This window comes from Passer montanus, unplaced genomic scaffold (assembly GCF_014805655.1).
Source record: "Passer montanus isolate IOZ18808 unplaced genomic scaffold, ASM1480565v1 scaffold89, whole genome shotgun sequence".
In the NCBI taxonomy this organism is placed as follows: Eukaryota; Metazoa; Chordata; class Aves; order Passeriformes; family Passeridae; genus Passer; species Passer montanus.
In genome coordinates, this window is record NW_024374256.1 from 1,376,382 (window position 1) to 1,397,278 (window position 20,897).

The 20,897-nt window shown below is 55.8% G+C and overlaps 2 protein-coding genes across 2 annotated transcripts in view; both read left to right on the top strand.

The window, feature by feature from the left end:
• Positions 1-1,212: 1,212 nt before the first annotated feature.
• SELENON (selenoprotein N) lies at positions 1,213-13,935 on the top strand. Its single transcript, XM_039733582.1, has 12 exons — positions 1,213-1,248; positions 2,550-2,667; positions 3,638-3,768; positions 4,212-4,424; positions 5,069-5,193; positions 6,054-6,191; positions 6,984-7,065; positions 7,958-8,146; positions 9,071-9,176; positions 10,276-10,388; positions 11,011-11,112; positions 11,881-13,935. Exons 1-12 carry the CDS (start codon positions 1,228-1,230, stop codon positions 12,049-12,051), a joined length of 1,509 nt encoding a protein of 502 aa, XP_039589516.1. The 5' UTR covers positions 1,213-1,227; the 3' UTR covers positions 12,052-13,935.
• A 278-nt stretch (positions 13,936-14,213) lies between these two features.
• The window catches only part of MTFR1L (mitochondrial fission regulator 1 like), a 7,282-nt gene continuing 598 nt past the window's right edge, over positions 14,214-20,897 (top strand). The window contains exons 1-7 of the mRNA XM_039733593.1: positions 14,214-14,297; positions 14,369-14,431; positions 15,672-15,776; positions 16,417-16,526; positions 17,010-17,221; positions 17,369-17,684; positions 20,623-20,897. The exon at positions 20,623-20,897 is cut by the window's right edge and continues 598 nt beyond it. Coding sequence (XP_039589527.1) covers positions 14,417-14,431; positions 15,672-15,776; positions 16,417-16,526; positions 17,010-17,221; positions 17,369-17,684; positions 20,623-20,725 — 861 coding nt within the window. The 5' untranslated portion in view covers positions 14,214-14,297; positions 14,369-14,416 and the 3' untranslated portion in view covers positions 20,726-20,897. The remainder of the gene's footprint in view (positions 14,298-14,368; positions 14,432-15,671; positions 15,777-16,416; positions 16,527-17,009; positions 17,222-17,368; positions 17,685-20,622) is intronic.

A 20,897-nucleotide genomic window follows, 5' to 3' on the forward strand; every position in this document is an offset into this window, starting at 1 on the left:
AGCCATGCTAAGGGAGCCCCAGGAGCGGGTGGGCAGCGGGGCTGAGGAAGCCGTAGCTGGGCTGAGGGGACACCAGAACCCATGGGCACCAGGAGGCACTGGAGATGAAGAGGCCGTAGCCAGGCTGAGGGAGCCCCAGGAACCAGTGGGCACCAGGATGAGGGAGCCATAGAGGGGCTGAGGGGCACCAGGAACCACCGGAGATGAAGGGGCCATAGCCAGGCTAAGGGAGCCCCAGGAGCCGGTGGGCACTGGGGATGAGGGAGCCGTAGCTGGGCTGAGGGGACACCAGAACCCATGGGCACCAGGAGGCACTAGAGATGAAGAGGCCGTAGCCAGGCTGAGGGAGCCCCAGGAACCGGTGGGCACTGGGGATAAGGGAGCTGTAGCCGGGCTGAGGGGGCACCGGGCATCGATGGGGTCTGAGGTGGCCATGGCCATTCTGGAGTGACCGCCCGGAATCCATTGCCAGGGTGGTTGGGGTGGCCACCGCCGGACTAAGAGGAGTAATAGGCGTTGTGGCTAATGGGGCTGAGGTGGCCGTAGCCAGGCTGGAGTGACCACCAGGCGTGGGATGGCCACTGGGGTTGAGGTGACCACCAGGCGTCAGTGGCCATCGGGGCTAAAGGTGTTGGGGCGACCGCCAGGCGTTGGTGGCTGCTGGGGTTGGGGTGGCTGTGGCCAGGTGAGGTGACCACCAGGTTTCTGTGGGGGTTTAAGGTGGACCCTGGGCTGTGGGCAGGTGAGGTGACCACCAGGCATCAGGGGGGTTTAAGGTGGACACTGGGCTGTGGCCAGGTGAGGTGACCACCAGGCATCAGGGGGGTTTAAGGTGGACACTGGGCTGAGGTGACCGCTGAGCTGTGGTGCCACACTCCAGTGGACATGGGCTTGAGGTGGCCACTGCCAGAGCTGTAGTGACCAGCAGTGACCAGCTGTCCCTGCCTCCAGCCCCATTCAGTGAGGGAAAAATTATTTTTTTCCCACATTCCAGCTGTACAAATTCTAACCCCATCCCTTGGGGTCTGTGTCTGTGAAGTGCAAAATGAGGAGAGGCTCTGAAAGATCCATCAGCAGAGGAGCTGTGCTGTGCTGGGGAGAGCAGAGGCAGTGGAGCATCCCTTCAGAGCTCAGCACACATCCAGGACAGCCTGCCCTGCCAGGGGAGGCTCCTGCTCCCTGCCCAGGGCCCTGAGCTGGCTCCCAGCCCAGCAGTGATCCCAGTCCATGACCTGTGTGCCAGCATGGGTGAGATCTGGAGCCTGGCACGAGCCTTGTGTGACCCTGGGAGATGTGTCAGCACCTGCAGCCAGGGGCTCAGCAGAGCTGTGACCTGTTCCCAGAGCCCAGGATGCTCATCCCCATCCATTCAGGGAATAAAAGCAGGTTAACTGTGGACAGTCCACAGTGCATTGTCCCTTTGCACAAAAAAAAACCATCTTTCTCCATTTTTTCATGTCCTTGGCCATGTCCTCATCCAGATCTTCGTTTTGAGTTCCAGTCTATTTCAGTCCCAGCCCTGGAAGTGCCCTGGAAGGCTCTTAAGTGCTTTTGTAGCTGCAGTTGATGGGAGCAAAGCCTTCCAGGCTGCATTAGTGCTGCTTCAGGCTGGCAGGCAACAGATGGAAAATAAACTGGTTCAGGAGCTCTGGGGATGGTGCTGCTGCTGCAGGCAGTGGAGAGCAGCAGAATGCAGAGTGTTTGTGCTCCCAGCTCCAGGCTGGGCAAGCTGCTGGATCCTGGGGCATGTGCCAAGGGCTGCCTGGCACTGAGGGCTCTGTGGTGCCCGCCCTGTGTCTCTCCCTCCTCTCACACCAACCTGGAGCTCTTGCTCTGCCTCCAAGTTGTCCCTTTCCCTTCAGACTGCAGAGTGGAAATGTGTGGAAGCATCCAGAGCCCTTCTGGGGCTGCTCCGAGGGAGACACCCCCCTGTGGGGGCTTGGCAGAGGGAGAAACTGAGGCACAGAGCAGCTGGGATCCCGTGGAAGCTTCTGGAGAAGACTGTGGGTTCTGTGCCTCCCTGATGGATGGCTGAGGGGGCAGGGAGCCAAAATATTCCATGCAGTTCCAAGGCTGGGGATTTGGAGGGGCACTGACCAGAGCAGGGCAGTGATGCTGGAGTGGATCCCACCACGAGTGGAAGTTTCTAATTCCAGGGGCTCAGCTCAGTCCCTCTGTGCTTTTGGAATGTGGTGCTGACATCTTTGACTGCCTTTGTTTGGCTGCACATCAGCTTACCCCAGCAGTCACCAGGTGCTCCCCATGGCTGCAGGTTTAGGCCTAACTAGCTGGAAAAAGTGGGGAATTTTTCTGGCAAAAGACACTGAACGTGAGCAAATGGTTCAGTTGGAATTACTCAGGCAGATGCAGGTTCAATATCCTCTGCCAGCAGTTCCTGGACACGTTGCAAATAGCCCCAAATCCTGCCAAGGGGAGTCAGTCTTTCCCCTGGGTGTGCTGGGAAGAATGGGATTAACTCCAGAGGGGCCAGAGTGGGCTCCTGCAGGAGGCTCCAATGAAATCTCTCTTTCCTCTTCTTCCCAAACCAGGAGCTGGCTCTGAAGTCCTTGGGGAATGAGGGGCTGTTCCTCTTCTCCTCCCTGGACACCAACAAGGACCTGTACCTGAGCCCAGAGGAATTCAAACCCATTGCTGAGAAGCTCACAGGTGGGTTCCTGTCTGCCTTCCAGAGCCTTCCCTGCACAGAGCCAAACATGATGAACCCCACAGCTTGAATTCACTGAATATTTTATTCACTTTATTGTTTCTGGGTGCTGCTTTGGGTCTTATTTACATGAAGAGAGGCTGTGCAGCTTTCCATGTTGTTGGAAAGGCTTAAGCACCAGACATCACTTTGACACAGTGCAGTTTTTACAAGGTGGGGGATCCCATTGCTGGACTAGCAAAGTACATAAGTTACTTTGTGTGGAGCTTAAAGGGGATTTGGGATGGGTGAATGCAACAAATGCAGCTCAGCCCAGGCCAGGCCAAAGGCATCAGTGAAGTCCCAGGGCTCCATTGAGCTGGGGCAGATCATCTCTGGAGGCTGTGTCAGCACAGAGCAAGTGGCTCTGCTGGTGCCAGGAGGGAGGAGTGTGGGGGTGACAATGGACAGTGGGGCACAGACAGGCTTTGCTGTGCTCTCCTGGACTGCCTCCAGCACGTGCTGGGATTGCTCTGAGGGGCTGTGAGTCTGCCTGGGCTTTGCAGCCAGGGAAACAGGGAATCATGGAATGCTTTGGGCTGGGAGGGACCTTAAAGCCCATCCAGTGCCACCCCTGCCATGGGCAGGGACACCTGCCACTGTCCCAGGCTGCTGCAAGCTCCATCCAGCCTGGCCCTGGACTCTGCCAGGGATCCAGGGGCAGCCACAGCTTCTCTGGGCACCTGTGCCAGGGCCTGCCCACCCTCACAGGAAACAATTCCTTCCCAATGTCCAACCTAAACCCACTTTAAAGCCACTGAGTTTGTCCCAGCCAAAGCTGGTCTGGGGATGGGTGTGAGTTCTGCAGTGTGGGGACAGCTGGGAGACTCCCAGTGCTCCTGGATTTGCCAGGATAAACATGTGATCATTTCACAGTTGCTTCAAAGGGGAGGGAGGGGAAACAGCTGCTTGAATTGCTGTCCTTTTGTGCAGGGGTGGCTCCAGTCTCAGAATCTGAAGAGGAGGAGACGCTGGATCCAGACGGGGAGACTTTGTCCATCGTGGCCAAATTCCAGCCCTTGCTCATGGAAACAATGACGAAGAGCAAGGATGGTTTCTTGGGAGTAGGTGTCCTGCAGGCCACAGATTCTGGGATAAACACCTCTGGGGGCTGGGAACAGCACCAGGAATAGGCTGGGAGGGGACAGGGTCCTGCTGGATCCCTTGGGATTTGCTGTGACAGGGAGCTCGCTGCCCCCTCAGCATTCCAGGGTTTCAGCACACTCAGCAGTGCCCTGCCCTGGTTAGAGCAGCCTCCCTGGGAGCTGGGAGCAGCAACTGGAGCTGGCTCTGCCCATCTGAGTGCAGCAGCACTGCTGTTACATGGCATGTTCCCCTCTGCTCTTCTACTCACATCCTTGAAGGCTGACAGAACTGTTGGGTGGGGAAAAAAGAATTTGGGATGTGAAACATTTTTCCCCCCCTTTCCAAAGCCTGCCTGCATCCATGACATCACTGCACGCTGGGAGACTCCACTGTGGGCTCTGACAGCATCTTTTGTTCACAGATTTCCCACGTGGCTCTGTCTGGGCTCAGGAACTGGACAGCCCCAGCAGCCCCTCTGAGTGTCCTGCTTGCCAGGCAGTTCAAAGCCTTTCTCCCTCCAAAGGATAATCTGGATCTTGGGGATCCGTGGTGGATAATTCCCAGTGAGCTGAACATCTTCACTGGCTATCTCTCCAACAACAGGTTTTACCCTCCACCTCCCAAGGGCAAAGAGGTGAGATATGAAACTCAGATTTTATATGTGTATCCCTGGATTTTCCAGGGAAACAGGAATTCCGTAGTGTATAGCCAGGAGCACCTAAACTGGAGGCAAAACTGAGAGCAGGCAGAAGCTCTGTGTGTCTGTGACAGCCAGATGAGGCTGACTTGGGCAACTCCATCTTGATTGTTAATTGTGTGGGATTTGAGGATAGTTTTTCCCAGAGAGGGCTGTTCCAAAAGGACCTGGGATCATTCCTGGTGGAGCAGTGAGCAGGTGGAGCTCTGTGTGTGCCCAGCAGGTACAGCCTGGCTGTGCATCCCCTCCCCTGGCTGCAGGCAGGTGCTGCTGGGACCAGTGGTTGCACTCCCACCCCTTCAAAGGCTGAAGCATTGGTGGAGGCAGCCTGGCACATCAGTTTGCTGTTCTGCCTGGGCTGATGGAAAGCTGCAGACCACGGGAATGGCACGGAAGCCGTGGAAGATGGATTTATTTGTGACAGCAGTGCCTTGCTTTGTCTCCTTGCTGTGTGATTAGGTCGGTCTCTGAGCTGGCTGGTAAATCACAGCCATTCTCCGGCCTTGCTGCTCAGGTGGGGGTTGCTTTGGAGCCGTGTGGAGGAGCAGTTCTCAGTGCTGCTCCTGCCTTTCCCCCTGCAGGTGATCATCCACAAGCTGCTGAGCATGTTCCACCCGCGGCCCTTCGTCAGGACGCGCTTCGCCCCGCAGGGCGCCGTGGCCTGCATCCAGGCCAGCAGCAGCTTCTACTACACCATAGCCTTCCGGTGAGCCCCAGGGGCTGGGGACACCCCCGGGCCTGTCCCCTGTCCCAGCGAGGCTGCTGGGAGCCCTGGCAGAGGGCACAGCACTCGTGGCACGTGCAGCGTGTCCCCCAGGGACAGCGGGTGCTGTGGCTGGCAGGGGAGGGAGCTGCAAGCCAGAGGTCACCTGTGCTGCCAGTGCCACTGTGTCCTCCTGCAGGGCATCACCCTTGGACTTGCTGCCAGTGCCACTGTGTCCTCCTGCAGGGCACCACCCTTGGACTTGCTGCCAGTGTCACTGTGCCCTCACACAGGGCACCACCCTTGGACTTGCTGCCAGTGTCACTGTGTCCTCACACAGGGCATCACCCTTGGACTTGCTGCCAGTGCCACTGTGTCCTCCTGCAGGGCATCACCCTTGGACTTGCTGCCAGTGCCACTGTGTCCTCACACAGGGCATCACCCTTGTTCTACCCCTGGCTGAAAGGGGAGAATCTGGCTGGCAAGAATTTTGTTAGATTTAGGTTTATCAGAGTGTCTTTCCAAGGGGGAGAGTCCACAGAATTGTTTTGCTGGCAGTGTTACACACAGCTTTGATGTGTTGGAGCAAGCTGGAGGGGAGGCTTGTTCTGTCCCTGTGTTTTAAGGAATTATAAAATATTTCATCCTTCCTGGCTGCCCCATTCCAGAAGGCATGGGTACTGGAGATGCTCCTGATGCATCTGTTCCAGTCTTTCACCCTCTTCATTGTGTGACATGAAAAGCTTGTTAAGCTCCCCCTGCCTTGCCCAGTTTAGGTTCATAGTTTCAGGTGCCTGGAGACAGCTTTTCCCTGCTGTCACCTGCAGTGCAGGATCCCAGCTGATGGCTCCTCTCTCTTTCAGGATCCACGCTGAATTCCAGCTGAACGAGCCACCAAACTTCCCCTTCTGGTTTTCCCCGGGGCAGTTCACAGGTTACATTGTCCTGTCCAAGGACTCTTCCCACGTCAGGGACTTCAGGCTCTTTGTTCCTAACAACAGGTACAGCTGTTTCCCTCTCATTTCTTGGAAAATCTCAGTGATTTGAGCTCTGCAGTTGCCTGTAAATGTATTTCTACCTCACTGAGCATCCCTGAGGCATCCAGGGCCTGATTCGTGCCCAGTAACTGTCCCTTGGTGCTGGGAGGATGGGAGGGACAGGCAGGGTGTGGCAGGACTGGCAGTCCCAGTTCCTGGCTGCAGGCACTGAAGTTCAGCAAGGCCTGGTGCTCCTCCTCCAACAGATTTTTTGCTTGGGGTCTCACAGGTTAAGATTTTGTGTGCAGAGCTTTGCAGCAGCTCGTTTCTGCTCTCTGGCAAGGAGCTGGAAGTGCTTCAGGGGGAAGAAGCTTCAAATCTCTTTGCCCATGACAAGAGTGACAATTCTATTACAACGTTACCCTGGCGACTCAACCCCAGTGGCTCTGTCAGCACATTTCCTACAGCCAGCAGACACTTCGGGCTCTGCCAGCAGCCTTTTGCTTCCAAAAAAACACTTTTAAAAGTTCAGCAGGATCAGAATGTGCGAGTGAAGTGCTGGGAAGGAAGAGGGAGCAAAGGCATCTCTCCTTCCTGTCATTTGACAGAGCTCAGAGGTGTTGAGTGTTTTCCAGAGTGCTGAGTGGGTGCCTGGGCCCTGCTCCAGCAGGATCTGGTGTTCCTGGGCTGCTGCAGGGAGCACAGAGCTCTCCAGAGGCTCTGGGTCAGTGCTGACCCTGCAGGAGGCTGTTCCCATCTGGTTGGGGTTTCCTGTGCCCAGCTTTAGCCCTGGGTGACTCGTGGGCTCCCCTGCAGGTCCCTGAACGTGGACATGGAGTGGCTGTACGGGGCCAGCGAGAGCAGCAGCATGGAAGTGGACATTGGATACCTGCCTCAGGTGTGTGCCCTCTCCTGTGCCCCACACCTGTCCAGCTTCTCCTCAGGGGTTTGTGCTGCCACGGCCCTGAGCTGTGGAACCCCTGTGACCCATTCCTTAGAGCTTTCCTTGATCATTTCAATACAACAGTAGAATTGCCATTTATCTCTGGCTGTCCTCTGCAGCCCTGTTGGCAGCTCTTCTGATATTTTCCTTTTTCCCTCAATGTGGGTTGAATCCTAAGCTTTTGGAGACTTTTTCCTTTTTTAAAACATTTCCTGACAGGCAGAAGGGAAGGTGAGGAGCTGAGCCCAGGCCCTGAGCCCAGAGCAGGGTATGAATAACTGTGGGTCTGGATTTAGAAAGTGCACGAGGTTGTTCCCCTTTTTTGTGGTAATCCCAGCTCTTGGGACAGGAAACATAAGTCAGAATTCTGAATGCCTGAATTCAACAGACTAGAGTCGTGATTATTTTTAATTGGCAGAAGTCAGGAAGGCAGATTTAGCAGAATCACATCAGCTGTACCAGAACACAAACCACAGGGAAGCTCCTGGGCAGCTTTTCCTGCTGCTCCCTCTCGTGGCTTCCCAGGGCTGAGCTGCTGACAGGAGCAAGAGCTTCCAATGAGCCCTGCAGATCCTCATGGCTGAAAGGATCTGGTGTCCCACAGCCAGTAATCTCCTCTGGGAAGGTGGGAACGTGGAGTTTGTGCATTTCCAGTCCAGAGAGTGCAGCCACACTGAGGGAAATGAAGTTCCTCTCCTGGTATTTCACTGGAAAAGTGCAGCTGCAGGAGGTGGGAGATCTTCCTGAGGGGCTGTGGGTGTTATTTTGGATCTGTGTCCTGTCCTGGAGCCCAGGAGAGCCAGGAGAGGGCTGAGTGCAGGGTCCAAGCCAGCCTGTTCCCCTGCAGATGGAGCTGGAGTCCACAGGGCCCTCGGTGCCCACCGTGATCCACGATGAGAACGGGAAGGTCCTGGACAGCAGGGACCCCTCGGGGGAGCCCATCCACTTTGTGTTTGAGGAGATCACCTGGCAGCAGGAGATCCCCTGGCAGGAGGCAGCCCACAGGCTGGAAGTGGCCATGTATCCGTTTAAGAAGGTGAGGAAGGGGCTGGGCTCTCCTTGGCACATTGATTTGGGGCAGATTGTCCTCACTGAGCCATCCAGTGACCTGGAGGGCCAGCAGAGGCCACAGCCTGAGCAGCATCCAGGGCACTGGGGGGTGTCCCAGGGCGTTTGGGGTCACACAGCAGCAGAGACAAGAGCAAATTCTCCGTGTCAGGTGTCCCCAGGATTGTACTGTGGGTGTAGCTCATCCTTCCTGCCTCTTATCAATGGCTGCTGCTGTGATTTTGGAGCAGGCAGGTAATTATGCTGCTTACAAATGGGTTTTTCCTCTGGCTTTTACTTCCACAGCAGCCAGGTGCCTCTGGACCAAGCTTTCCTTATCAGCAGAGAACACATGATCTGCCTGTGCCTCTGCAGCCTGCAGCCAGGCACAAATTTATAGCTCTGGGTGACCCAAACTATTTAACATGCCAGCAGCCTGTGGAGCAGATGGCTACTGCCTGTCACTGCTTCCTTGGCTGAAGGGACACGTTTTGGTGGCTGCCTCCTTGTGCCCAAGCTTACAAATGTCCCTTCAGGCTGCCAAGATGTTAATATCAGTTCCTTTCATTTGAGTGATTGGAGCAGGCTCCCTCACAGCCAGTTCTCAGGCTGTTTCAGGAGGTTTTGGAATAAATATCTCAAGGCCAGATTTCCCAGCAGCTGAGGTGGGGTTGCAGACAGCCTGGCCACCCTGGTGCAGGTGTTCTCTGCAGTGTGTGAGATCAGGGCTCTGCAGGTGCCAGGGACACAGGGACCCTGGGGACACCACCACACTTGTCACTCGTTTAAATCTGCAGGTCCTGCTGCAGATTGAGCTGTGTGTGTGTCACCCCTGGGGCTGGCTCCTTCAGAGCTGCTCCTGTTGGGCTGGGCTGCTGTGTGCCTGTTTCTCACGCTGTCCCTGTGCCCCCAGATCTCCTACCTGCCCTTCACAGAAGCCTTTGAGAGAGCACAAGCAGAGAAGAAGCTGGTGCACTCCATCCTGCTCTGGGGTGCCCTGGACGACCAGTCCTGCTGAGGTGAGGGCATTGCCAGCCTGGCTGGAGGCATGGGGGTCAGGGAACCTTGTGCCACTTGTTGGCTCTGGAGGTGCTGGATAGACAAAGGCTGGGAGTGGGAATCACTGCTGGGAGTGGGGAATCAGTGATGGGAGTGGGAATCACTGCTGGGAGTGGGGAATCACTGCTGGGAGTGGGAATCACTGCTGGGAGTGGGGAGTCACTGCTGGGAGTGGGAATCACTGATGGGAGTGGGAGTCACTGCTGGGAGTGGGGAATCACTGCTGGGAGTGGGGAGTCACTGATGGGAGTGGGGAATCACTGATGGGAGTGGGAATCACTGATGGGAGTGGGAATTACTGCTGGGAGTGGGGAATCACTGCTGGGAGTGGGGAATCACTGCTGGGAGTGGGAATCACTGCTGGGAGTGGGGAGTCACTGATGAGAGTGGGGAGTCACTGATGGGAGTGGGAGTGGGAATCACTGATGGGAGTGGGAATTACTGCTGGGAGCTCAGCTGCCCACTGCAGCTCCAGCTCTGTCTGAGACAGGTTGTGATTCAGGTGCCTTTGTCGAGGTGCAGACATGGCTCTGGTCTTTCCCCTTCCTCTCTCTTGCTGGGGAAGAGGCAGCATTGTCAGGGAAAAGGGACACTGCTCTGTCTGCCTTGTCCCTGGCACCTGCACAGGAGAGGCCAGAGCCAGGCCTGGCCGTGGGGCTGTCCCAATGTGCAGCTTTTCCCTCAGTGCCTCAGAGCCTGTGCCACGTTGGCAGGAGGGATGGATGGGAGGGGAAGGGTCTCTTCAGTCCTGTCTGCCCTGAAAACCCCTCAGCACTGGGCTGTGCTTGGCATCAGCAGCAGGTGGCACTCGGGGTGGCTTCCATGGCTGACTTCTCCTGGACCTTCTGTGCCTGGCTTGGGCTCTGCTCTGCTGAGTGCTCTGTGCCAGCAGCACCTGTGGGGAGCAAAAGCCATGGAAAACTGCCAACAACAGAGCAAAAAGACAGTAGGGAGGGCTGGGGGGACCAGAGCCAGCTGCCACTCAGCAGGTGGCACCGAGCATGGTGACAGTGGCTGAGGAAGCCACAGCAAAGCCTCCTGTGCCTCTCCCTGTGCCAGGTTCGGGGCGAACTCTCCGGGAGACCGTCCTGGAAAGTTCGCCCATCCTCGCCCTGCTGAACGAGAGCTTCATCAGCAGCTGGTCCCTGGTGAAGGAGCTGGAGGAGCTGCAGGTGAGGCTCACCCTCTGCTGGGGGTGCCACGGGGTGCCAGGGGCAGGGGGAGCTCCCTCCTGTGCCAGGGGGGATTTTTGTTCCGAGCCCTCCTCGGCCGCTGCAGGGGCCAGGCAGACACCAGATGGAGGCAGGCTGAGAAGTGGCACTGTGACCCCCTTGGCTCTGTCCTGGTGCCAGGTTTAAAGCTAAAACAGATGATTCTCTGTGAGACAGCCCTGCCCAAGGCCTCTGCTGCCATCAACCAACTGACTCCCCTGCAACCCAGGGGACGACCAAATAACCAGATAACTGTCTGAACCCTGAGGCTCCTGACTGAGCCTTTCCCCACTTCTGAGCTGTGCTGTCAGCTGGGATCAGTCACAGAGCTGCAGACTCTGGGTAAGGCTGGGATCAGACTGTTGGGGTGATTTTGTCTGGTGAGAAAATCTGCAGCTGAAATGAGAGAGGGAGCCTGAAAGGGAATGGGAAAGCAGCCTGTGAGAATGGTACCAGTTACCATTGCACTGCAAAGCAGCTCTCTGCTCCCTCCCTCCCTCTCTTCTGTGTCCTGTGGGCTCCCCCTGTGCCATTCTGCCACTTCTGGGGTGTGCCAATGTGTGGTTTTGGTATCTGCCTGCAGAGCAACAGAGAGAACGAGTTCCACAGCAACCTGGCCAAGCTGCACCTGGAGAAATACAACTTCCCTGTGGAGATGATCCTCTGCCTCCCCAACGGCACCGTGGTAAGGCTGGGCTCCTCCTCTGCAGGGTCTCCCAGACCTGGGACTGCCCCTGGGCCTTTGTCCCTCCACTAGAAATCTGAAACAAATGTGTTTTAGTTCAGAGACAGAACAGCAGCAGCTCTGGGCAGGGGCAGAACAGACTTGAGCCAAGTGTGATTCCTCACTGTCCCTGAGCCTTGGGAAGCCACTGTAGCTTTGTTTCCTGCACCCAAGGCCCTTTGTGCTCATCCTTTGAAGAAAATCTCCTGATCAGCACCTTCCAGCACATTTATCTCCCCAGAGTGGTCACAGCAGATCAGCCTTTAGTGAGCTCACATGCTCTGCTTCTGCTGGGCTGGGCTAATCCTGGTCACAGCTGCAGGGTCCCCTCGCTGTCCCCATGAGGCTCTGGGCTGTGACAATGGCTCAGTGTCCCCTTTCCCAGCTCTGTGGGGCAGCAGGCAGTGCTGGGAGCTCAGGTGCAGCCCAAGCTCCATCTCCCCAGTCCTGCTCACAGACATGAGCTGAGCCTCCATGGATTTCCCAAATCACCTTCATCTTCTTCTTAACCTAAGCAAAGGGTCAGCACCCTTGGGGGAAGATCACACATTTTTCTCTGACTGAAATTCAGACCCGAATTCTGGTTCCTGAATTAGCACTTGGAAAGAATTAGATATTCTGTAGGAGCTGTTACAGCCTTGTTAGCTCTGTGCTGGCTGCAGGCCAAGGCAGGCCATGGGCAATTCTTCTGACCCTTGAAAATCTCCTCTCATCTGTTTTCTTTGCCAGATTCACCACATCAATGCCAACTATTTCCTGGACATTACTTCTATGAAGCCTGAAGATGTTGAAAGCAGCATCTTTAGTTTCTCAAGCAATTTTGAAGACCCTTCAACAGCAACTTACCTCCAGTTCCTGAAGGAAGGGCTGCACAGAGCAAAACCATACCTGCAGCCCTAAAACCAGGCACCTGAATGCCCCACTGAGATGGCCAAAGACTTCAGAGATCTATTTTGGTTACAGCAAATCCTCCTCATCCCCATGCCAGGCGTTGGTGTTGAACTGCAGGCAGGGCCAGGCCGGGGCTGTGCTCTGGGTCTTGGTTTGAGCCTGAGTTCCTGCTCAGTTCTGGCACATTTCCACAGGAGTGCAAATACTTGAATCCACTCCCAGGGCACCTGCCTGGCTGTGCCACCCACCCTCATTTCTTTGCAGCTCCTGTTCAGCCTGGTGGAACTGGTGCAAGCCAGAGCTGCTGATCTCCAGGACTTGCTGAGTGCAGGGAGCAGCACTGCCATTGTGACCAAACACTCGTGCTGAGGACAGAGCCACAGCCCTGGGCAGCTCCCTGCTCCCCTCGGGGCCAGCCTGCTGTCCTGGGCAGCTCTGGACACTGACAGTGACAATCTGTGTGACAGGGCTGTGACAGCCCTGAGCAGCCCCCAGCGCCCTGTGTGACCTGGTGGCCTCGCTCAGGCAGGGTCTGTGCCCTGAGGGTGGCACAGGGACACCAGAGTGGGCAGCAGGGCATCAGAGGGTCAGGTGAGGATCAGTTTGAGCCCCCAGGAGCTCCCCCAGTGACCCCAGGCTCAGGGACACAGCAGTGGGCAGTGTCCCACCCATCCATCCCTCCCAGGGCTCCCTCCCCAGCAGCTCTGGGAGCTTCTCTCTGCTGCTCTGCCCCTCTTTGCTTTGAGCTCCCAGGTCATGCTGGGTGAGGAACCATGAAGTTCCCTCTGGGAACTGCCCTGAGATCCTCACCTGGCTGAGGACTGGGCAGTTCTAAAAGCCAGAAGTCCAAAAATCTTTTCAGGATTTTTTTTCCAAAGAGATTGTTCAGAAGCCATTATCCCTTACCTGAAGCCACCCTGAGCAGTTGCTCCTACTCTGTGCCAATGCCTGGGTGCAGAATGAGCATCACTTTGTAATTTGGAGAGGGAAGGGTTAAGTGAAACGGGTTTTAAGGCATATTCCTACAGACACGTGAGGGGACAAAGCATCCTCAGTAGCTGCCTGCAGCCAGCCCTGGCTGGTGATGCTTTTTCTGCTCTCTGAAGCACAATTTTGTTGGACCAAATCAAATTAAGGGAAAAGCCTTTTTTTTTTTTTTTAAATTTTTAATTTTCCTGACGAGGTATTTCCAGTCCTGGGAGGAGCCTGGTGGTGGCAATTACCCTGTCCCCAGCCTGCCCAGCCCTCCTGTCCATACCTGAGCCTGGGGCCTGAGCTTGGCTGCACCTCTGGGCTGGACCAGTGTCACTTCACTAATTGCTCTAGTGAGGTTAATTACTGACCCGGGATGGTTCTCAGTGTTGGTTTTGTAACTATGCATTAGCTCTGCACTTTGTGACAACCCAGTGGGACAGGCTGGGGTCTGGCAGCACTGCAGGGTTCCTGCAGCCCCTGGGCAGCACTGCAGGGTTCCTGCAGCCCTCGGGGTTCTTCCATCCCTGCAGGGCTCCAGCCCTTGGGTTCCCACTGAGTCTGTTCATTCTCTGGTGAGCTCTGTCGGGGTGAGCCCGGACAGTGGCAGAGGAGCCCAGAAGCCCCCCCCGAGCTGGGGCAGCCTGGGGCATCCCGAGGGGACCCGTCCGTGTCCCAGTCCCCTTCTCCCCTGCCCGGGGCTCCACCTGTCGGTGCCCTGCGTTCTCCCCGTTCCCTCTGGCGCTGTCCCCGTTCCCTCTGTCGGTCTCCGGTGAGCGGCTGTCGCTGTCGCCCCTCCCGTGCCTGGTGACGCCCTGGCCCGAAACCCGCGGCGGGCCCGGGCCGATGTCGGCCGGGAGGGGCGGCGGAGCGGCCCCGGTAAAACCATCCGTGCATCCTCAGCTCGGCCTCGCTCCTTCCTGCGCCGGGGCTGGGGTGTCCCCAATGCCCCTTTACACCGGGGGGGTCCCCAATGTCCCTTGGCACCGGGGTGTGCCCAGTGTCCCTTGGAACCGGGGAGTCCCCAATGTCCCCCCTGCATCGGGGTGTCCCCAATGCCCCTTTGCACCGGGGTGTGCCCAGTGTCTCCCTTCACACCGGGGTGTCCCCATACTCTCCCCGCTGTCCCTGTCCCCTGTCTGTCCCCGTCCCCGTCCGTGTCCCGGCGCAGGCGCTGCGCTCCGGAAGGCGCGGGGCGGGCTCTGTTCTGGTTCCGGGCGATGGCGGCGGAGCGGCCGCGGCCGGCGCTGGGAGCGGCCCCGAGCGGCGCCGCCGGCCCGCAGGTACCGGGGCCGGGCCGGGGAGCCGGGCCGGGCCGGGCCGGGCCGGGCTGAGCCCTCCTTGTGTGTTGCAGTGAGCGAGCGGAGCGGGTGCGATGAGCGGCCGGCGCTGAGCAGCGGAGATGGACGCGGAGGCCGTGAGTGACCCGGGCCGGGACACCGGACCCTGGCGGGACACTGCCCCGGCACTGCCCGGACACTGCCCCGGCACTGCCCCGGCACTGCCCGGACACTGCCCCGGCACTGCCCCGACACTGCCCCGACCCTGCCCCGGCACTGCCCCGACACTGCCCGGACCCTGCCCCGACACTGCCCCGACACTGCCCCGACACTGCCCCGGCACTGCCCCGACACTGCCCCGGCACTGCCCGGCTCCGGGCCCCGGGAGCTGCCCCAGAACCTTCCCCAGGCACAGATCTGTCCCCAGGCAGAGATCTGTCCCCTCCCTGCCCCAGCCCTGTCCCCAGGCACAGATCTGTCCCCTGCCTGCCCCAGGCACAGATCTGTCCCCTCCCTGCCCCAGGCACAGATCTGTCCCCTCCCTGCCCCAGGCACAGATCCGTCCCCTCCCTGCCCAGCCCCACGCTTCAATTGAAGGGCTCATCAGGAGTTTCAGGTGTCAGCAGGGAGCAGGGCTCAGGCAGAGTGCAGAACGAGCTGCAGCAATGAATCGATTGCTGGGGGTGCTGCGGGCTGAGCTTTGTCACTGTGCTGCTCTCTGTGCCTTGTGCTGTTCCTGAGCTCTCGTGGGCAGAGCATTCACCCTTGGGGCCCAGCTCAGAAGTGTCCTGAGAGCTCTGAACCAGCTCTGCTGTTCTCTCCAGGGCTGCTCCCCGTGGCCCTGGGCTGGGACAGGCTCTGGATAGAATTGTCACCTGCTGTCACCCAGGCAGTGCTCAGCCTCATCCCAGGTCAGGAGGGAGCACTGGAGCTGTTCCTCAGCAGCATGTGCAGTGAGTGTCTCCAGGGAAGGAGACTCACAGCTGCCCGGGGTATTTCACAATGTTTGTGATAAAGCTGGGCTGAAAGCAGGAGTGTCCCTTGGGTGACGCTTTCTTTTGGTGTCATTTTCCTCCTGGGCCCTTGTTGTGTGGCTGTTTTCCTCCTTTGGCCAGTTCTCCTTTGTGAAAATGCCTGTTGGCAGTGCCTGGTACTGAGTGCTTTCAGTTTTCAGTCCAGCACCCATGTCCAGAATGCCCCTGCACCTGCCTGGCTGTCACCAGCTCAGCTAACACAGCTCTGTGAAATGGGGACCTCAGTCCCCACCAGGTTCTCAGTTACAAGTGAAGAGATAACGAGTCGGGAATCAGACTCTGACAAGGAGAATTTCCAATTTGATGAGTTCCAGAAGGCACTGAGTGTGCTGTGTCCCTGCAGACCATCCCCATCTGGCAGAACAAGCCCCATGGCTCCGCTCGCAGCGTGGTCAGGATGATCGGCTCCAACCTCCCCCTGAAGCCCTGTCCCAGGGCCACCTTCGAGGTGAGTGACCCCTGCCCTGGGGCACCTGGGGCAGCTCCAGGCACTGCCATCAGGTGCTGTTCTGTCCCCACACATCTGCAGAGCTGCAGCCACAAATACTGCACCAGTACAGTGAAGCTTAAGAATTTTTTTTTTTAATTTCTTTTTTCTTTAATTCTGTTTTTGTAAAGTGATCACTGGCAGCTTGAGGAAATCCCTGCTCAGGCAGTGTCTGAGCTGAGGGAGGTGGAAGGGCAGAGCTGCTGCCCCAGGGTTTTGCTGTGTGACCTCCAAGGGACCTGGAGCCCTCTGGGCCTGTTCCCAGATTTGTGGAGTCCCTGACGTCACCCTTGGAGCTCAGGGCTGGCACTTGGCGTGCCAGAGGGTGGCACGTGGCCTTGGCAGCCTGGCCTGGGTCAGGTGTCCCTCCTGCCTCGCTCACACAGCAGGAAGGAGCAGGAGCTGGCCCAGGGAAGCACAAAGGCTTCATCTCCCAGCTCCAAAAAGTGGAATAATTGTGCAAACAAAAGCAAACCTGCTGGAATTGCTGCTGTGCCTGTGCCAGCCACAGCTGCTCACAGCACAGGGGCTCTGACAGCACACCTGGGGCAGCTCCAGGAGGGCAAAGCCCATCTCCTCAGCAGCATTTCCTCCCTGCCAGGTCCTGCCCAGTGTCTCGGATCTGTACCTGGGCGAGGTGCCCCCCGTGCCCACCCTGGCTGACATCGTGTGGATTGCAGCAGATGATGAGGAGACCTACGCCAGGGTCAGGTTGGTTTTCCTCTGCTGCTCTCTGGCACAGAGCTCAGGCCAGACTCTGCTCAGCTGAGCACAACTTCCAGTCCCCTCAGGCTCTGGTGTGGTGCCTCTTGAATGACATTTTTTTTCCCCAGAGAGGGGGAAAAAAAAAGACAAAGTACCTGGACAGGAATTCGTGCAGGAGGTGCCAGGAGCCTGTGCCATGTCCTGTGTCACTCCCTGCTCTGTGCACAGAGTGGTTTTTGGGCTTCAGGGTGGTTTTTGGCCAGGAAGTGGAAGGGTTGAGTTCTCCCAGGACTGAAATGCCCTGTCCAGCCTGGCCTTGGGCACTTCCAGGATCCAGGGGCAGCCACTGTGTTCCTTGTGCTGCAGAGAGCACCTCTGAGGGTTCACAGAGGCTTCATTTGTTTTGTTGGAGGCTCTGCTGCCCTCAGGGAGGCCAGGCTTTGTCACGGACAGGTTTGCACTTGGGGACTGACAGGTTTTTGTCCCCAGGAGTGACACTCGCCCGCTGAAGCACAAGTGGAAGCCCAGTCCCTTCACGGTGATCCAGAGGAACGCCTCAGTGCCCAACCTGAGGAAGCAGGAGGAGAAGCTGCTGGCCCTGAAGAAGCCTGGCCTGCCGGCGCTGAGCCGCACCACGGAGCTGCAGGACGAGCTGAGCCACCTGCGGAGCCAGATCGCCAAGATCGTGGCTGCACAGTCAGGTGGGGCCGGGCTCTGGCCTCGCTCGGGGTGGCTGCTGCCAGCTCGCCAGCTCTGGGGGCAGCCCGGGGTTCAGTTTTCCATTCTGTTGTGCTGAGGAAAAGCCGCCTTGCTGTGCGTTCACCCATCCCCTCTGGTTTCCCTTGCAGCCTCGGCCCAGCTGACCCCAGAGCTGTTCTCTCCGGGCAGCTCGAATGCCTCGTCCCCCGTGCACTGCTTCGGGCCCTCCTTCCAGTCCACCACGTCCTTCGTGATCAGCGACATCACGGAGGAGGAGGCGGAGCTGGAGAGCCCCGAGCCGCCCTCGGTGGCCGAGCTGCCCCCGCTGTGCCCCGGCCCCGAGGCCCGGCCCGAGCCCCGCGACGCCGACGACGAGGACTCGGTGTCCCTGTCCAAGGCCAGCAGCTTCGCCGACATGATGGGCATCCTCAAGGACATCCACAGGATGAAGCAGAGCAAAGACTTGTGAGTCTGCATGGGGTTCTGTGTGCTCTGTCAGGGCCCTGCAGAGCCTGGGCCTGCTGCTCCTGCTGGGGTGGGGGACAGCACTTGGGAACTCAGTCCTGGGCTTTTTGCCTTTCTGGGATAGGAAATAGTGGAGAATTTTCATGGGGGTAATTTTATTTAGAATTTATTAAAAATTATAAATACTATCTGTTATTTTAAATATATTTTAAATACATATTTTACTATTATATATAAAAATGCATAATTTATATCTATATATATTGATATAAATATATAAATATATAACTTTATAAACTATATTTTTATATAAACATATATATAAATATATAGTTTATAAAGTTATATAATAATAAAATATAAATACATATTTATATATTGAAATATATATTAAAATATATTTAAAATGTAAATATCTATATTATATATAGATATATAAAATTACATATAGTTTATTTATATCTATAAAATAGTATTTACCTATATATGATATATAAAATTATATATAATTTATTTTTATATATACAATAGTATTTATTTATATATAATTTATATGTTGTATATAATATATATTTTAATATATAAATATATATCTGTTATTTTTAATAAATTATATATGTGATATATAATTTATTAAAAATTAATGTATTAAATAAATATCCAGAAGAATTTTCCTGGATAGGAAATCGTGGGGGGAAATTTAAATTGTTTAAATGTTTGGCTGTGCCAGCTGGTTCACCTGACAAAGAAGCTGTGCTTGCCCAGCTGCAGGGCAGCCCTGTGTGCTGGCAGCTTTCAGAGTGAGGGCAGTGCTGCTCTGAGCCCTGCTCCCCCTCCCAGGCAGCTGGGAAGCTCAGCACGGAGCACACAGGGATTTAACATGTGCAGCTCCTGTGGCGTGGGCAGGGTGAGTCTGCACTTGTGTCCTGAGCAGTTCTGAGCATGAGAACTCCTGAGGCTGCTCCACGGGCAAGATCCTGCCCAGCTGGGAAAGTTCTCCCTGGTTTTGGCCGTGCCACCTGCCTGCCACAGGCTCAGCTCTCAGGCTCCACACTTGCCCTTCTGCTGTGTGAGATTCCTGGCCAAAAATCCCACTCTCAAAAATCCCACTCTCAAAAATCCCACTCTCAAAAACACCACACTTGCTGGTTCCTCGTTTGGTTTGAAAGGAATCAGATTCTCAGCACTGAAAAAAAAAAATTCAAGTCAGATGAGAGGAACAAGCTCAGCTTCCACAGCCAGAGCATCAGGGGGTGTCACAGCTCCATCCCTCCCAAAGTTCCCCCTTTGCTCTGGTTTTCCTGCCACACAAAGGCTGCAGCTGAGCCATTTTTGCCCTCATCATCCTCTCCTGCACACAGCAGTGCTGGTTTGGGGTTATTACAGCTTAATTAAAGCTGCCTGAAGAGTTGCAGGTAGCTGAAAAATTAAGTTAATTACTGATGTTAATTATTTGATGAGCTTTAATTCCTCATTCTGGTGCAGTTGTGGAGCAGCCCCTGTGCTCCCCCAGCTGAACTGGGCAGCACTGGGAAGCCTCAAGAGGGTCAGGTGCTCTTCAAGGGAGGAAAAAGGGTGCTTAAAGATGCAAAAGGTGCTTGAAAAGATAATTACATGGATGTTCTGCTGCTGCTGTGTAGGAGTCAGTGCTTAAACTCAGCCTTGTGTTTAAACTCAGCCTTTGTGTTTAAATTCAGCCTTGGAAGCTTCAGGAACGAGTGAGGAGCTTGCAGAAATGTGCCTGATCCAGTGTCTGGTGGAAATATTCCAGGGTTTGGGTTTTTTTGTCTTTTAGGAGACAAAATGTCTTCCCATAATGTTTTCTGAGTGAGGAGGGGCTTCAGCTATGGAAAAAAAATAAAGCTCTGAGGTTATTATTGCAGGCTGTGAACAAAACCATGGTACATGAGGGAAAAGAACCGAGTTTGGCCTCCTGTGAAATAATCCTCTAAAAGGAGCTGCTTGTGTGAACTTGTTGAAGGAGGCAGATTGCCCTGGGAACAGAACTCGTGTAGTGGAAGGAATTCTGCAGCAGCCCTGCTGTGAAATGCCTGGGATTTCTGGGATCTCCCCTACTGAAACAGGGAAGCAGAAATCCAGAGTGCAGCAAAATACTGAAAAAACCAGAAACTTCCAGGGCTTCCCCCCAAACACCTCACTGAGGGTTGGTTTATATGGAGGGGATGGAGGCTCTGGATAATTAATGAAGTTTTGGGTCGATTGCTTGGTATTAGCACAGAGGAATAAGAATTACCCAGAGCTTTGAGGATGAGATTTCCAGGATCCCCCTGGAGCCACAAAAGGAGCTGAATTTCCCCTTTTTGCTGTTTTGTGGTGTTCTTCTTGCACCTCCTCCACTTGTGACAGCATCTCATGATAAAAGCTGCAGGAAAGGCCTGCAGAGAGTCCAGGCAGAGCTGCCAGGCAGGAGCTTGGCTCTGCCTGGGCTGGCTGCAGTGAGTTCTGTGCTGTTTCTCAGGATGCAGACAGGAATTTGTGGCTGGCTGCAGTGATTTCTGTGCTGTGTCCCTCAGGATCCAGGCAGGAATTTGGTTCTCCCTGTGCTGGCTGCAGTGATTTCTGTGCTCTGTGCCCTCAGGAATTTGACAGGAGTTTGTCTCTCTCTGTGCTGGCTGCAGTGATTTCTGTGCTGAGTCCCTCAGGATCCAGGGAGAGCTCTCAGACAGGAATTTCTCTCTGCTGGCTGCAGTGATTTCTGTGCTCTGTGCCCTCAGGAGCCAGGCAGAGCTCTCAGACAGGGATTTCTCTCTGCTGGCTGCAGTGATTTCTGTGCTCTGTGCCCTCAGGAATTTGACAGGAGTTTGTCTCTCTCTGTGCTGGCTGCAGTGATTTCTGTGCTGAGTCCCTCAGGATCCAGGGAGAGCTCTCAGACAGGAATTTGTGGCTGGCTGCAGTGATTTCTGTGCTCTGCCCTCAGGAGCCGCCCTTCCCTGAAGGAGGACCCGGCCGTGCTCATCGCAGAGGTGCTCAGGAGGAAGTTTGCCCTGAAGGATGAAGACCTGGCCCTGAAGGAGAAGTGAAGCTGCTGCACTCAGCTCTGTAAGCAGAGTTCCTGCTCCCACAAGCTCCTCCACAGCAGCTGCCTTCTCCCAAGGATTGAGCCTTTGCCTCTTGCATTGATCAGCCGCGGTTTGTGCGCCGGACACTTCGTTAGGAAGTTGGATTTGATGTGTTTTCCATGTGGTGTTCTAT